Raw genomic sequence first — 15,390 nt, forward strand, 5'->3', positions numbered from 1 at the left:
GCAGCAGAGGTGATGGTGGCCTGCACCAAGGCAGTGCCAGTACAAGTAAGAAGTGGGTGGTCTGGTGAGATCAGAGGAGTTAAACTGATGCCATGTGAGAGCCAAGGACAACACTTGGTGTCTGGGCCAGACACCTGAGTTGACATGAGGAGGAGTAGGCTGGGCACAGAGGGGTCATCATTTTCTCTGCATCCCTCTGGGTTTTGGTCATTCTTTGCCTCTGGATTATCTGATTATGGCCTCTAAAAGCAGTGTCATCTTACCTTTATTGGGTGGGAGGAGAGCCATGAATTACAATTCACTGAATGGCCAGCCCTCAAAGATTAATCAGACATTGGAGATGAAATCAGAAGCTAGGGATGCTTATGATATAAACTGTGGTTCTTACCTCTGATAATGTTCTCAGTGTAGTGACAGCATGAGACCAGTCAGTCCAGGAGGACATTACTAATAATAACTACGAACTAGTTTGGATCAGTCCTATCAGAACAAAACTCCTATCTTCATACTAGCTTCACCAAGTAGAGGATTCTCTGACACTGGAGATTGTATTGCCTTATATCATTTCCTAAAAATCTGGTGTGTGCCCTGGAAATTTCTCCAGCAGATTGCCGGGAGAGTGACAAGGCAGTCATGGCACCTCTTCCTCCCTCCTCCCAGGTAGAATGGAGGGAGGGAACCAGGCTAGGCTGCTATTTTTTTTGCCCTATGCCTTCTGCTGTTCCAACTAGAAGACCTGAGAAGCATTCCTCTACTTTAGGAGAGACTTTTAAGAATAAAGCCTTTGTCCCTTCTCCAGAGCACATACAGTAATATCACCCTTGGGTTGTTCATTTCAAATGAGAAAAAAGAAGAAAAAAAAAAGATACGGCCTCAGATGTGAGGGCTTCTTGGGTCACCTTCCTCATGCTGGGAGACTCGTGTAGGTGGTCCTTGCTTCTAGATTCTCCTGAGAGGGAGACAGAATCTGAAGCAGACTCGGCACGGTCAGTGCAGAGTCTGACTCGGGGCTCGAACTCACGAACCATGAGATCATGACCTGAGCCAAAGTCAAAAGCTTGACACCTGAGCCACCCAGGTGCCCCAGACTGTGCTTCTTCTAATCCTTGCTTGTCACCAGCCCAGAGGAAGAGTAGATCCCTACTTTGGTTTCCCTGGTACCTTGGCTAAACAAGGGTTAAACTGGATCTTATGGGGCTGGTTCTTCAGCTCTTCCCTTGGCAGAGGAAAAATTGTGTGGCCATACCTTGTCCCAATCTAGCAAGCATTTGCTCAAAAAGCTAGGGTGCTTCTGAAAAGAGCCAGAAGCCTTCAGTGTCCATGAGAAGAATCCAGTGGGACCTGAATCCCCCTCTGTGAATTTTCTAGCCTGCAGGCTATGGCCTTCTCGAGACCTCTGGGACAAAGGTCTCTGGAGATCCAGACCCATGAGTCAGGAGGGTAGACAAAGGCTAAAGCTGAGACAAGGGCTTGCTCTGGAAGTGACTTGCCTGAAGTTTCCTTCTGATTCTACACTCTCCTCTCTGGCCCCGGGTTGATTCCCCAGTTTTCCCCCCAACCCTTGTCTTCCTTGGACAGTGAGCCAGACAGACTGCTTTGTGAGCCTTTGGCTGCCCACCGCTTCTCGTGAAAGGCTGAGGACTAGGACCATCTCCAACTGCCCAAACCCAGAGTGGAATGAAACCTTCAGCTTCCAGATCCAGAGCCAAGTGAAGGTGAGACTTGGAGGACAACACCTGTCAGCCCTGCCTACATTTCTGCTCCCCTCCATGACTGCTTGTCCTTCTGTTGCTTATGTGTCCTTCTTATGTCTATTTTCCTCCCACCTACTTCTCCTCCTCTTAGCAATCCATCTTTCTGCTCACCCACTCCTTTATTAGGCCTGCCTCATGTTTTTCCCTCTGAGTCTACTTATCTTTCTACCTTCTTTCCTTTCTCTCTTGTCCTTCTACCTGATCGTTGCTGGAACTTGGTGCTCCCTGCCACAAAACTGAGTGTGCTTCCAGAACATGCTCCAAGTAGGAAACTAATGGAGGAGAAGGGCCATTCTATTCACTAGGTCTAAGGCCAGTCTAATTCCAGCTGGAGGGTTTACCCTATCTTAAATCCTTTTTAGAAGGCTTTATTATTTCTAATTCCTTGAGTGTCTGTTCTTTCCTTTGTTGAGTTGTTTCATGGTGTTGGCCTTCCTCAGATATATGATGATTCTAAGTTGCGTTCGCATCTCCTATGGGAGAATTCTCCCTTGAGCATCCCAAGCAGAGTGCTCTTAAAAAAAACTTGGCTTCATCATGGAGGTATTGACCCCAGTCTTGGGATACTTGAGGCTTGACATCTCCAGCTTACTGCTTCCACATTTTAGGATGATTCTTTATTTCTGGCTCATGATGAGTCCTTTTAACTTTCAAGAAGGACTTTATACTGTTACTATAAAAATATCTCTTCTATCATATATATGGTTTTGATAACCATATCATATATATGGTTTTTGGCATGGGCTCAGTTTGCCATCTTGAAAGCAGAATTTGAACTTCCTATGTCTAAAGAGCTATGGGGCTGTTCATATGAATATGTGGGGTTGGTTGTGGGGCATGTCTGTGTTTCTAGAAAATCTCATTCAGTAGGGAACCTCCAGACCACCTTATGTCCACCTGGTAGGGACCAAAGAGGAAAACCCAGCCCCAACCCACATCTCCCAGGATCCTTGGAACCAGAGACCTCAGAGGCTAATCCATGTCACCCAAAACCACTGACCTCAGTGTTCAGCCAGATGACAGGGCAGCTGTTCAACTCTTAACATAGCTTTGGGACCACTCATAAGACCTTATTAGGATCTGATAAACCAAAGTATAGAGTTCAAATACCTCACCCCAAGGCCATCAAGTGTGAGAATCACTGTAACCTGTCACATCACTCCCCTGGAGTGTTAAGGTGTTAGTTTCCCTGAACTGGGTTTTCTAGTAATTATTGTGCTGTCTTCAGCAACTGGGGTCCCAGTGCTGAACACAGTCTATGACTTGGGGATGGTTTTGCTTGTTATGCACTTCCATCATTCCCCAAGGTGAAATGGCATCCCTCACACTTCACAGGCCCTTCCCAACCTTGCAAAAGAGCAAAATTATCCAGGAGAATCAGAGCAGAGAGTCAGGAAGTCTTCGGAGAGTTGGAAAGGAGGGTATAGACACTATCCCCCACCAGCCGAGTTCATTTTCCTACAAAAGTCTCTCATACCTGGGCAGAGACCTGCATGCTGTTCCCCAGACCTCAAACCCACCTCCTTGCTAGGGAATGGGTCCATGAAAACACAGTAACCAGACTTGCACCCTCCCTTTTCCCCAGAACGTGCTGGAGCTGAGCATCTGTGATGAAGACACAGTGACACCAAATGACCACCTGTTGACAGTCCTCTATGACCTCACCAAGCTCTGCTTCCGAAAGAAAACCCATATGAAGTTCCCACTCAACCCAGAGGTGGGTGCAGGTGTCCAGTCCCTCAGCCTCCTGCCTCATGAGCTGGTTATTTCTATGACGCCACTCTATGGGCTTCTCTCTGTCACCAAGTGAGGAAAAGATAGTACTGCTGGGTCAATCCCAGTGCTATTCTTACTAGTTGTGTAACCTTGCAGAATTTATTTAATTCCTCTGTATTCTGTTTCCTCATCTATCCAATGGCAATGATGATACCTACCACTTAGGGTCGTTGTGACATTGAAATGGGAAAACATGTTTAAGGCACCTAGCACTGTTCCCGGTACAAAATGGAGGTGTAATAAGTATTGGTTCCCTTTCTTCCCTCCGAGTCCTGCTGTTGGGATGGCCCAGGGAACAGGGGACGGATGAGGGAAAAGAAGAGTAAAGCTGAAAATCAGAGAAAGAGCTGGAAAAGACCAGGATATTACCCATTCAGTCATTCAACAGAACTTTATTTCCTACTATGTTCCAGGCACTGGGAACACAGCAGAGAATGAGTATCCTTGCTCTTGCCTGAATTACATTCTGGCAGGGAAATTAAGGTCCAATGAAGTCAAAACTTCCTGAAATTATACAAGAGGTGGGAAGGAATAGATGAAGGAAGGAGTCCCTATCCTTCAGAGTTGAGCTTACAGGGGACAATAGTTCAGCTCTCTTTTGCCCAAGGTGCTGAGCCCCTTGGGAAGTCAGGAGAGCAACGGGAAGCGGGGAGTAGAAGCTAAAGGGGCATGTTCTGGGGAAGACAGGTACAGCCCCAGCTCACAGCTGCCTTCCTTTTATCCCTCTGCCAGGGCATGGAAGAGCTGGAGGTAGAGTTCCTGCTGGAGGAGAGGTGAGTAGGTCCCAGCCCCGTAAGACCCCACTGAAGTCCTCACTCCTCAGTGGCTCCAGGCACAAGCATTTCAGAGCCTAGTCTGCCTTTTTGCTGCCCTCCCCTCTTCCCCGCTTACCCCTGACACCCCACAGGGTGCATCAGAATCGCTTGAGGGCTTCTAAATACTATAGGTGCGCAGGCCCCACCCCTACTCACCCTATTCTACTGACATCAATATGGCTTCAAAGATTAAGAATTCTGGCCAAATTGCCTGCCTCAGCTCCCTTGCATTCCTGATAGTGGCCTCTGGGAAGAATTCCTGCCACATGGTGATGGGGCCTCGTAGATGCCAGGCTGAGAAAGAGGTCAGGACCATGGTGTCTCATCCTCAACCCCAAATTATTAGAATAAGCTCCCCCAAACCCTGGCCTGAAGCAGCCTCTCCCCCTCTGCACCCAACTCTAGAATCACATCAAGAGGATGCTCAGGCCCAACTTGTGGGGTTATTTCCCAACATTTTCAATTAGGAAAATGACCCAGGTCTCGGAGATACGATTATGCTGGGAACTCAAGTAGAATTAGGCCCCAGAGCTGGAAGATAGGAAAGAGAAGAGGACAAAGAGAGGAGGGGGGCAGGGAAAGGGAAGGGGAGGGGAGAAGTCTGCTCAGGATGGTAGTGTGCCTTGTGATTGGGCAAACTGGGCAGCTGACTCCTCTCCATAGCCTTGGTAGAGCTGAGCACCGCACCCTCCCCACCCCACTGCCACCCCTGCCATCTTAGGATCTGCAGAGGAGCAGGGGGAGGGTAACAAGAAGGCTTATCAAACTCCACTCCAACAGTCCTCTGCCTAGGGGCTCTTGGAACTCTTTGGGGTGCCTCATTTCCCATCAACAGCTGATTGACAAATCAAAATCAACTCTGTTTCCCATTGAAGAAAATCTGGGCTCTCTCCTCCAGTTCTTGATTTAACAAGACTTTTAGGGGGGAAAATTCCTTATAGCTTGCGAAATGAAACATGTCACAATTGGTAATAAGAGTTGATCTGGAGACACAGTCATCTTGGGCCTAATTTTGGCAAGGGAGGCTGTGGACTCCCCTAGACTAATTGTAACCTTGGAGGCTTATGTTCCTGACTTTATAACATGAAGACATTTCATATTCACCAGCCCCCTCTCTAGCTAGGTCATAAGTGTTTGTTAAATGCATTAATTAAATAAAGTGCAGACTGGAGAATGGGTCATTTTTGCCACCAGAACTATTTACTGCATCTGTTGCAGCTGGTGAGCTCAGGCCCCTCCCTGCTGCTACCTATTTACCCTCCTAGTTCCCTACAGCTGGGCATAAAGAAGCGTTATCCCTGAAGAAAAAAAAAGAAAGGAAATAAAGAAAGAAAGGAAGAAAGAAAGAAAAGAGGAACTCTTTTCCTTCCATCCTATACATTTATTTTTTTCCTATTCTATTTAAAATGTTTGCCACTTTTTTCCTTGACAACCCGCAGAGCTAATGATTCTTAAGCTGCTATTTTTCATAAATTTTCATTATTGACCCTATTTACATTTTTCAACACCTTTGTGAGAAACCAGGCAAGAATGCTATAACTGACAGGGAGTTCTCATTTTGTTTTCCAGTCCCTTTCCACCTGAGACCCTCGTCACCAACGGCGTGCTGGTGGTAATTGTCCTTCCAGGTGCCTGTAGCTCCAGAGGCCTCATATGGCTGCTGCTCCCAGGGGAACAGAAGCTGAGCCCCTGTCCCGGAGGCCGCCAGGAGTCAGACTAACTAAAGCAGGCCAATGGGGGGCTTGGATGAGTGGGGCAGGGACTGGGCCCCTGCTTCTGGGGAGGAGGGAGCTGGGGCATCCGTACCCTGGCCCAGCATCCTGTGTCCCACAAGGATGACCCCTCCCCTTGGGAGGTTCCCCAGTAAAAGCACCCACTTGGAAGCAGCCTCCTCCCAGAATCTGTCTCTGTCCCATTTCCCCCCAGCTCCGATCCCTCTATAAGCACAAGCTCAGTATTTAAAAGATTTTCATAATTCATCTCTTGGTACAGACATCTCAGTTAAATGCATCTAAAGACAGGATTCAAGAAGATCTCCCCCCACCCCCCCACCGCCAAATCAGCCTTTGGGAGTTCGTGGTAAAGGAATTTGACTTTTAGAAGAATGTTTTGTTGGAAGTTCTCACTTCCAAAGCTCACAGTGGAATGTCCCCTCTTTTTATTTTGGACCAAATCCCTCAGGTTCCATCCCTGACCTGTAGCTGAGAACATGGCCCCTAGTAAACGGTGACCCTACATCCTAGATTTTTCAGGACAGCTTCATTTTCAAACACTCCATCTCTTAAGGAGATGAGAAACCTTGACTGGGTTCAGAAAATGTGGTCAGCACCATTGTTCCCTGGAGTCAGCCCCAAATCAGCCCAGCGCTGAATTTATCCCCTCATTCTTCATCTCCTCCCTTTGGCCTGGCAGAGGGAGGACGCAGCTTGTGACCGGATGGACTCTCCCTTCCTTTGTTTCAGTCTCGACAAGTCTCCTGCCTAGAGGTTCATGCAGAATGCAGGAGGCAGAAGAAGAGCAGGAAAAGTGAGTCCTTTGACCCCCGCTGCTGCAGGGGGGTGGAGGGGGGAACAGGTAGTCTTTCTTCCCACCGCTGCCCTAGGCTCAGTCAGGACTGAGCCTGGCTGGGACTCCTCGGGATCACACCACCCTCAGGGGCCATGAACCCCGCCCCCTCCCCTGCTCTGGAAGGAGCATGCTCTTCCAAGTGCCCACATGACCCTCAGAACCTCTCAGGCCTGATGAGCGCCCTGGGCTGACGTCAGAGGCACATCCCTGCCCACTGTGCCCACACCGGTCTGCAATGCACTCCTGCCAGACCAGGGGTTCCTGGGTCAGGCAGGCACTGGCAACACCTAGGGCCCCTCTAGCTGCACCCCTTCCTCTGGTCAGATTATAATTCATGGAGGGTCCTAGAATTTTATGGCTGGCAGGGACCAAAGAGATCCACAATTACAAGACTCTTCAGTTCACCACGCCACCCCATCTCACCCATTCAAGTCTTCCAGTCCTGTCCCAAGAGAGGAGAGCAGCCTGGGCACACAGACATGGGGAAGGGTGGGGGAGAAGGACCCACACGCCCAAAAGGGCAGCGCGGTGAGGTCCTGCTTCCAATGTAGTAGGAGGGGCACCAGTCCAGAGGACTCAGTATCTCAGGGCTTTCTGGGAACCTCATTTGTCAGCACCACACACAGCCTTGTTAATTGCAGATTCCTGGGATCTGCGTGGCCCTACAGAGTAAGACTCTGAGGCATTTTAACCAGGGCCCTCGATGCTTGTAAACCCCCGTCCTGGGTTCCTCCAGCTCGGCATTTTCCTGATTCAGGCTGGGGGTGGGGGAAGGGGCTTCTAGGGGCTCAGGCCCGTTGTCCTCTCTTCCAGTGAAGGACCTCCTGGTGACAGTAAAGGAGTCCTTCGAGCACACCCAGCGCGTCTCTCACTGCCAGGAGCCCTGCTGCCCGAACCTGGCCTGCTTCCACTACCCCAAGTACTTCCAGCCCCAGATGCACGTGGAAGTGCCCAAGAGCCAGTGGAGCTGTGGGGTACAGACCAGTGGCAGTGGGGGTGGCGTAGGGCACCGGTGCGGATGGGGCTGCCAGAGGAGCCCCTCACCCCCCTCACAGAACCTGCCTGTCCTTCCAGCCCTGCTGCTGCTGTGCGCGCAAGAACAGCCCTGTCTGCCAGCCCCTCGATTGCCTTCCTGACGGCCAGGCAGTAACCCTGCCGGTGGTAAGGGCCCGGGTGTTAGAAGGGCCCCCTGAGCAGCTTAGCCCGAAGCTCCTGCGGCAGACAGATGGGGAGAGCCTGGGGGGCGGTGATGCGTGGGGGTCTCTCAGGTGGGACAGAGGAGTTTTGGAGGAGTAGGAGGCTGTAAGCTGCAGCAGGGAACCAAAGAGAATGTGTAGAGGCTGAAAGAAGGATCGCAGAGGGAATCCAGAAGAGGGAATGAGGGGAGCTTGTGCATGCATGTATGTGTGTATGTACCTATCTGTGTGCACATGTGTGTGCTGAGTCAAGTCGAAGTGGACAGTATGGTGAGACTCCACTTTGTTAGTTGGGACCACTTGGCTCTAAGTTGTCTCTGCAAAGCTGTTCATCTTTCACTTCCCAGGGTGAGAACTGTGAGTTACACGTGAAGTCTACACCCTGGTAAAGTACCCTCTTTCTGTCTGCCCCTCTTATTCATCTTAGGGGGTAAAATGTGGTTTTGAATTGCATGTCCATGATGGCTAAGGAGGTTGAGCATCTTTTCATGGGCTTTTTGGCCATTTTTATATCTTTTTTGGAGAAATGTCTCTTCTCCAAATACTTTGTCCATTTTTTAAAATTGGTTATTTACCTTTTGTTGTTAAGTTGTAAGAGTTCTTTTTATATTCTGGATATAAGTCCCTTATCAGATATATGATGTGCAAATATTTTCTCCTATTCTGGAGGTTGTCTTTTTACATTCTTCTTGTTTATCTGGAGAGAGAGAGAAAGAGTGAGAGAGAGCAAGTGAGCGAGAGCGAGCATGCATGTGCAGAATCTTAAGCAGGTTCCATGCCCAGTGCAGAGCCCAAAATGGGGCTCGATCTCACAACCGTGAGATCATGACCTGAGCTGAAATCAGGAGTTGAATGCTTAACCAACTGAGTCGCCCAGGCACCGCTGTCTTTTTACATTCTTGATAATGTCCTTGGAAGCAAAGACGTTTTTAACTTTGTGAAGTCCACAGTGTATCTACATTTTTTCTTTTGTCACCCGTGCTTTGGGTGTCAGATTTCAGAAACCGTTACCTAATCCAAGGTCATGAAGATTTACTCCCATGTTTTCTTCTAGGGGTTGTATACTGTTAGTTCTCACACTTAGGTCTATGACCGATTTTGAGTTATTGTATACATTCAGCAGGAAATAGGGATCTGGCTTCATCCTTTTGCATGTGGATGTCCAGTTGTCCCTCTCCCATTTGTTGAGAAGACTATTCTTTCCCCCTTTAAGTTGTCTTGGCACCCTTGTCAAATATCAAGTGACCATTTACAATTTTATTAGCCCTTGGACAAGTTATTTAACGTCTCTAGGTCTCAGTTTTTCTCATCTGTAAACTGGAGCAAAACCAAGAATACTGTCCACTCTTGCCTTGCACTGAGGATCCAGTGAACACGTGTCCAGAGAACACATGTGAAGTACTCAGTGATCTGTCTGACAAGGGGGACACTCAGCAAATATCAACTGCTGTTGTTTTGTTATTTAGTTTTTGTCGAGGCCAAGGAAGGAGTTATTTCCTCACAGTTGTGTCTCTAGGACTATGCTTGACATGGAGGAAACACAACGGCAGAGCTCCCAGGCTCTGCCTTCCAGGACAGGTGATCTGGTTAGTGAGTCAGGCTGCTAAGTAAGATTCAGGTCAGAAATTGTCAAGGTCCCTTCACCCAGAGCCCCTGGGGAGCTGAACCTGAGAACACAAGAGATATAAAGTAGGCAGATGGAAGAAGCTTCTGGTGAAGGCAAGGGCTGCACAAAGGCTCAGAACTGGGACTACTTCTGGGCTCTGAGAGTCAACAGACCTCTTCTAAGAAGTAGTAAAAGGTGAGGTTGGACAGACCAGGTAGGGTCTTGACTGCCAGGCCAGGAGCCTGAACTTCTCCAGGGCAGGGATGTGATAAAAATAAGGCAACTGTTGGACATGCGGAAGGAGCTCCTGCCCCACCTGCCTTGTGGACCTGTAGGGGTGATAGGGTAACATCAGGACTATAAAGGGTTTTTGTCAGTTTCACAAACACACAGAAAGAGTATTAACTCCAGGAGCAGGAAGAACTTAAGAATGAGAGCTCCACAGGAAATCCCTTACTGTAGAGCCTGGACCACAGGGATTGGCCACAAGGATCTCAGGGCTCCTTGTTACCCACATCTGGCCTCAGGTTACCTGGGGGTAACCTCAAGTAACCTGGTGGTATCCCTCAAGATACCGGGGGGAAGCCTTTCTGGAGTTTCCGAATCGTGCTGAGGAGGCAGGGTTTCATCGAGTCCCTGATTTTGTCGAGGACCTGTTGAGAGTGCATCACGCAAGGCTTTAGGGGCTGCTCGTTTGTCAGTCTCACTAAGTGCTGAAGACAGAATGGGAGTTAAGCACAGTTAGCCCCATTTTACAGATGAGAAGGCAGAGGCCCAAGGTCACAGAGGTGGTATAGGGCAGAACCAGGCTTCAAGCCTATGTTCAACTGACCCCAAAACCATGTCTTCTCCATAGTAGTGAAATCTATAGGACCACTTAGCCGAGGCCCTCTGTCCCCGTAGCCCCCAGACGCTTGACGTGCGGCTGGGCTTCAGCCTATGCCAGGCAGAGCTGGAGTTTCTGCAGAAGCGGAAGGTGGTGGTGGCCGAGGCACTGAAACAGGTGTTGCAGCTGGAGGAGGACCTGCATACGGACGAGGTGGGTAAGCAGAGGTCTGCCGGCCCGGCTTAGTCCCCCTCTGAACTGAGCTGGTCCTTCAACACTGCTCCTTGCCAGCCACCCCCCCAAGCCCTCCTTTGCCCCAGGGTGGCCTTGGCACTGCCTTTCCCGGGTGCCCAGCTGAGGGCTGTGCTGGAGGTGATTCAGTTGTGTGTTTGCAAAGGGAAGGGAGGGCAAAGGGGAGACAGAAAGGAAGGAGCCCCAGTGGCCCCTCCCCATGCACTAACAGGTCCTGAGGTCCTTACACAAGGACAAAATGGCCCCTCGCAGCCAGGAAACATCTGAAGCTCTAACACCTCCCCCCAAAAGGCTCTGGGCTTTGTTCTTCAATTCTCCCTCCCCGCAAACATGCACAGATACAGGACCTCCAGAAAGAACAGCAGTCAGAAGCCCCAGAGAAGCAGCTTCCCCTCACTGGGCCAGCTTCTTCCCATGGGGCAGACAGTGTGCCTTTGTTAGAGCCTTTGTCACCTTGCTGGTATGGACCAAGGCCCACATCCCCCTGGGCAGCAGGTCACCCTGCAAGTGCGGACTCCTGACGCTGACCCTGGGCGAGAGGATGAAGACCTCATGCCTGCGGAGGGCTGTGATGAGCCTTGAGGCGACAGAGGATCTTACAATCCCCACTCAAAGACAGAGTACATCTTGGCAAAGATCCTCCTCCCTGCCCTCCCATCTTTAGAGAAAAACTGCAAGGCATCTTAATCCTATATAAACCCAGAGGTGACACCCCTGCTCCTTCCCACATCAACAATTCATTGATTTCTGCTGTTATCAGTTATAGTATATACTGAGCACATATTGTGTGCCGGGTCTGGGCCTGGTGTCCTAATATCATATGCTTCTCCAGAGGAAACCATTAGGGAATCGCACACTAGCTGGGTTCTGAAGCAAGTTACTCGGCCCTCTGGACCCCAGTGTCCTCGGCTGTTAACTGAGGACTAGACTAACAGCATTAAGAACTCTTCTGGCCATGATGTTCTGATTGACCAAACTGTGTGAGGCTTCAGACCCTCACCAACTGTTGGTTTTGGAGCAAAGATCTAATCCTAGACCTACCGGGTGGCCCATCACTCTGAAAGGCCGTTTTCAGGCCACCCAAAGCCTCACTCTGGCTGTCCGTAGCCAGCTCTGCTTCCTCCATCGTTCTTTCTAAGCATTTGTCTGTCACTCCATGTCATCTCCCACCCAGCATTGACTCAGCAGTCTGCCTCTCTATGCTCCCAGGTACCATTGATAGCCATCATGGCCACTGGGGGTGGAGCAAGATCCATGACTGCCATGTACGGCCACCTGCTGGGGCTGCAGAAGCTGAACATCCTGAACTGTGCCAGCTACATCACTGGCCTGTCAGGGGCCACCTGGTAAGGAGCTGGGTGCCACTGTCCGGTGGGGCCCAGAGAAAGCAGTAGATGGGCTGGCCTGGGGTCTCTGGTGAAGCTCTCCCCACCCCAAGGTAGAGGGACTCACAAAGACTGGGCAGCTCTACCACTTAGAGCTGTGTGACCTTGGGCAGAGGCTCGACTTCTCTGAGTCTCAGTTTCTGTATCTGTAAAGTAGGGATAACAATGGCACTGACCCCATGGGGTAGTTGTGAGAGCCTCTCCCAGTACCAGGTACCTTGAGGCTGTGGCAGGGACCCTGGAGCACGGTGGCCAGCTGTGAGTGAACCACTGCTGCCACTGACCCCATCCTGCCGGGAAGATGCTGTGCCCTCTCCAGCCATGCCAAGTATCCCAGGCTGGGTGGAGCTGGCCCAGCTCTGGCTGCGCACACTTCGGCCCACCCCCCATCCTCGCCCCTCCCTCTGCCCTGGCGGCTTCCTCAGGCTCCTACCTCCTTGCTCTCTGCTGATGAGCAAGGAGAGCGAGCCCCCCAAGGTGAGGCCAGCGTGACATCCACTTCTCCGCGGAAGTCACAGTTCCTAGGGCCCACGATGCTTGTAGAAGCCCACAAAAATGTTTTACTTTCTTTTAAGATCAGGAAAAAAAGAACTTCTAGGATGAAGGAAATGTTTTAATAAATAACATTATTATATTTGTTTTTATACAGCAGTCATAAAACATAATTTTTAATGTCTTTATGGTGGAAGAGGCTCACTGATGCCATAACACAGCCCTGGTCCAGGGCGGCAGGGGCCCCGTAACCACAACTGCATTTTCTGTCAGGGACTAAGGGGCGTCTGAGCCCTCATTGTCCCAAGCTGGGCCCCTCATCCTGGAGGAGCTCTAGGTAACTTTCATTTGAGCAGTGGATATGAACTTGCCCTAGGAAAACCAAGGGCTGCTGGTGCATCAGAAACTCCGAGGCTTCAGCCCAGATGGGACAGAAGGATAGCTGACATTTATTGGCATTGCCCATGGGTGGTACATTAAGGAGATAAATCCTGCTTCCATCAGGGTGGAGGGGAAGCTGTATCCTCCTGGCCCTGCTGGGCCAAGCAGAAGACTAGGAGGAACTTAAGGGGAAGGGGGGGAGGGGGGAGGGTCTCCTGGCCTGGGGAAGCACTGGAAAGTATTCTTTAATATCAATCAAATAAATTTTTTTAAAAAACAATTAGGGGCACCTGGGTGGCTCAGTCGGTTAAGGGTCCGACTTCAACTCAGGTCATGACCTCGCAGTTCATGAGTTCAAACCCTCCGTTGGGCTCTGTGCTGACAGCTCAGAATCTGGAGCCTGCTAAGGATTCTATGTGTGTGTGTCTCTCTCTCCGCCCCTCTCTCGCTCATGCTCTGTCTCTCTCTGTCTCTCAAAAAATTTAAAAATTTTTTTAAATGTTTAAATCAATCATTTATAATGGTTTTGAAAGCTTTTTAAACATGTAAAAGTAAGAATGAATCTTATGGAGAGCAGGGTTCTTTTTGTTGATGAAATCTCTTGACTAACCCCCACCTTCCCAGACCAGAAACAAGCCCTATGAAGGAAGAGGCCACTGCTCAGACAACAGTGAAGCCACAGACAAGGTCCCCCGTAGGATATGGGGTTCCTGGGTGCTGTCCTAACATAGAAAGGTTGGGTCCAGGCCATGAAAAGGCAAAAACCCAGGGCTGGGGGGATCCCTGTGTTTGTTTCACTCTTTTACCACTGCCCACATATAAGTTAAGAAGAAGGGGAAATAAATCTTTAGCCGGCATTATAATTATGGGAATTAATGTGGCAGAGTGGAAAGAGTCCAGGGTTTGGAATCAGCCACACCTGGGTTCAAATGTTGGCCTCACCGCTCCACGACCCAGCCCTTACTTTGTGCCAGCTACTGTTCTAACCACTTTAAATTGCATGAACTTGTATAATCTTCACATTAACTCTGTGAGGTTAGGTACAATTATCACAATTCTCTCCATTCCACAGATGGGGAAACTAATGTGAGGTGAAGTTAGATAACTTGCCCAAGATGACACAGCTAGTGAGTGACAGAGTCTGGGTTTGAACCAGGAAGACCTGGTTCCAGAGTCCTCGCCTTTTTTTTTTAATGTTTATTTTCTTCATTTTGAGAGAGGGAGAAAGGGAAAAAAGAGAGTGCGTGGGGGAAAGGCAGAAGGAGAGGGAGAGAGAGAGTCCTGAGCAGGCTCCATGCTGTCAGTGCAGAGCCCAATGCAGGGCTTGATCCCATGGACTATGCGATCATTATCTGAGCTGAAATCAAGAATCAGATACTTAGCCAAGTGAGCCACTCAAGTGCCCCCAGAGTCTTCATTCTTAAGCAACATGCTCTACCTGGCATGTGGTAGGCAGTCAGGAAAGGGTGGCCATTGTGACTATGAATAATAATGTTCACCCCTTTCCTCCAGGCTTCTGACCTGGTTGGTCAGGATCTCCCGTGACCTGTCCACCTTCTCTCTGGCCAGGGTCTGGTGTTGATTGGTCCAGGGCTGGCTCAGTTCTCTCCCCATGCCTATCTGTCTCCAGGACCATGGCTACCTTGTACCGTGATCCTGATTGGTCCTCCAAAAACCTGGAGCCGGCCATATTTGAGGCACGGAGGCATGTGGTCAAGGACAAGATGCCTGCCCTATTCCCAGACCAGCTCTGCAAATTCCAGGAGGAGCTTCGGCAGCGCAGTCAGGAAGGCTACAAGGTCACCTTTACAGATTTCTGGGGCCTTCTGATTGAGGCCTGTCTGGGGGATGAGGTAGGTACTCAGCTTCTTCTGGGGTCTGACCTGCCCTGGCTGATGTCCAGCTCTCTTTCTTCATGAGGGGGAGTCTGGACTTCCATTTCAGTGGAAGGAAGTTAGGTTAGACCTGCAGATTCATCTTTGGACCGTAGGAAGCATGAGGTGCCCAAGTGCACGATGGAAGAAGACGGTGGGATTGTTTACACATACCCTGTGAGAGTATGACTGAGACCCTCATGGTGGGGATGATGTAGGTACAGTCCTGCGGAGAAGAGCATGTCTTCTGAGAGCCATGCGAAAGACACCAGGAGAGAAAATGGGGAGGGACCTGGAAGAGGCTGGCGAGTCATCAGACTGTGATACAAGTCTGACCCCAAGTGGAGGAAAGAGGGAAGAAGAGCTGGGTGGAAGCATCCTAGACTGCTGGTCCAGAAGGTTCAGCAAGGCTCTTGGAGAGTCTTCTGGACAAGTCATCTGTCAGAGGAGTTTCATGCCCTCCAT

At 49.9% G+C, this 15,390-nt stretch overlaps 1 protein-coding gene across 2 annotated transcripts in view; it reads left to right on the forward strand.

Annotated features, from left to right (window-relative positions):
- The window catches only part of PLA2G4E (phospholipase A2 group IVE), a 55,299-nt gene that overhangs the window by 32,373 nt on the left and 7,536 nt on the right, over nucleotides 1-15,390 (forward strand). For both annotated transcript variants that reach the window (XM_047074498.1, XM_047074499.1), the window contains exons 3-13: nucleotides 1,579-1,715; nucleotides 3,340-3,471; nucleotides 4,263-4,303; nucleotides 5,915-5,957; nucleotides 6,808-6,871; nucleotides 7,727-7,887; nucleotides 7,988-8,074; nucleotides 8,457-8,494; nucleotides 10,619-10,754; nucleotides 12,003-12,139; nucleotides 14,682-14,904. In XM_047074498.1, coding sequence (XP_046930454.1) covers nucleotides 1,579-1,715; nucleotides 3,340-3,471; nucleotides 4,263-4,303; nucleotides 5,915-5,957; nucleotides 6,808-6,871; nucleotides 7,727-7,887; nucleotides 7,988-8,074; nucleotides 8,457-8,494; nucleotides 10,619-10,754; nucleotides 12,003-12,139; nucleotides 14,682-14,904 — 1,199 coding nt within the window. The remainder of the gene's footprint in view (nucleotides 1-1,578; nucleotides 1,716-3,339; nucleotides 3,472-4,262; nucleotides 4,304-5,914; nucleotides 5,958-6,807; nucleotides 6,872-7,726; nucleotides 7,888-7,987; nucleotides 8,075-8,456; nucleotides 8,495-10,618; nucleotides 10,755-12,002; nucleotides 12,140-14,681; nucleotides 14,905-15,390) is intronic.

This window comes from Lynx rufus, unplaced genomic scaffold (assembly GCF_022079265.1).
Source record: "Lynx rufus isolate CCGP_SWC_20201006 ecotype Redwood Valley unplaced genomic scaffold, mLynRuf1.p SCAF_13, whole genome shotgun sequence".
NCBI lineage: Eukaryota > Metazoa > Chordata > Mammalia > Carnivora > Felidae > Lynx > Lynx rufus.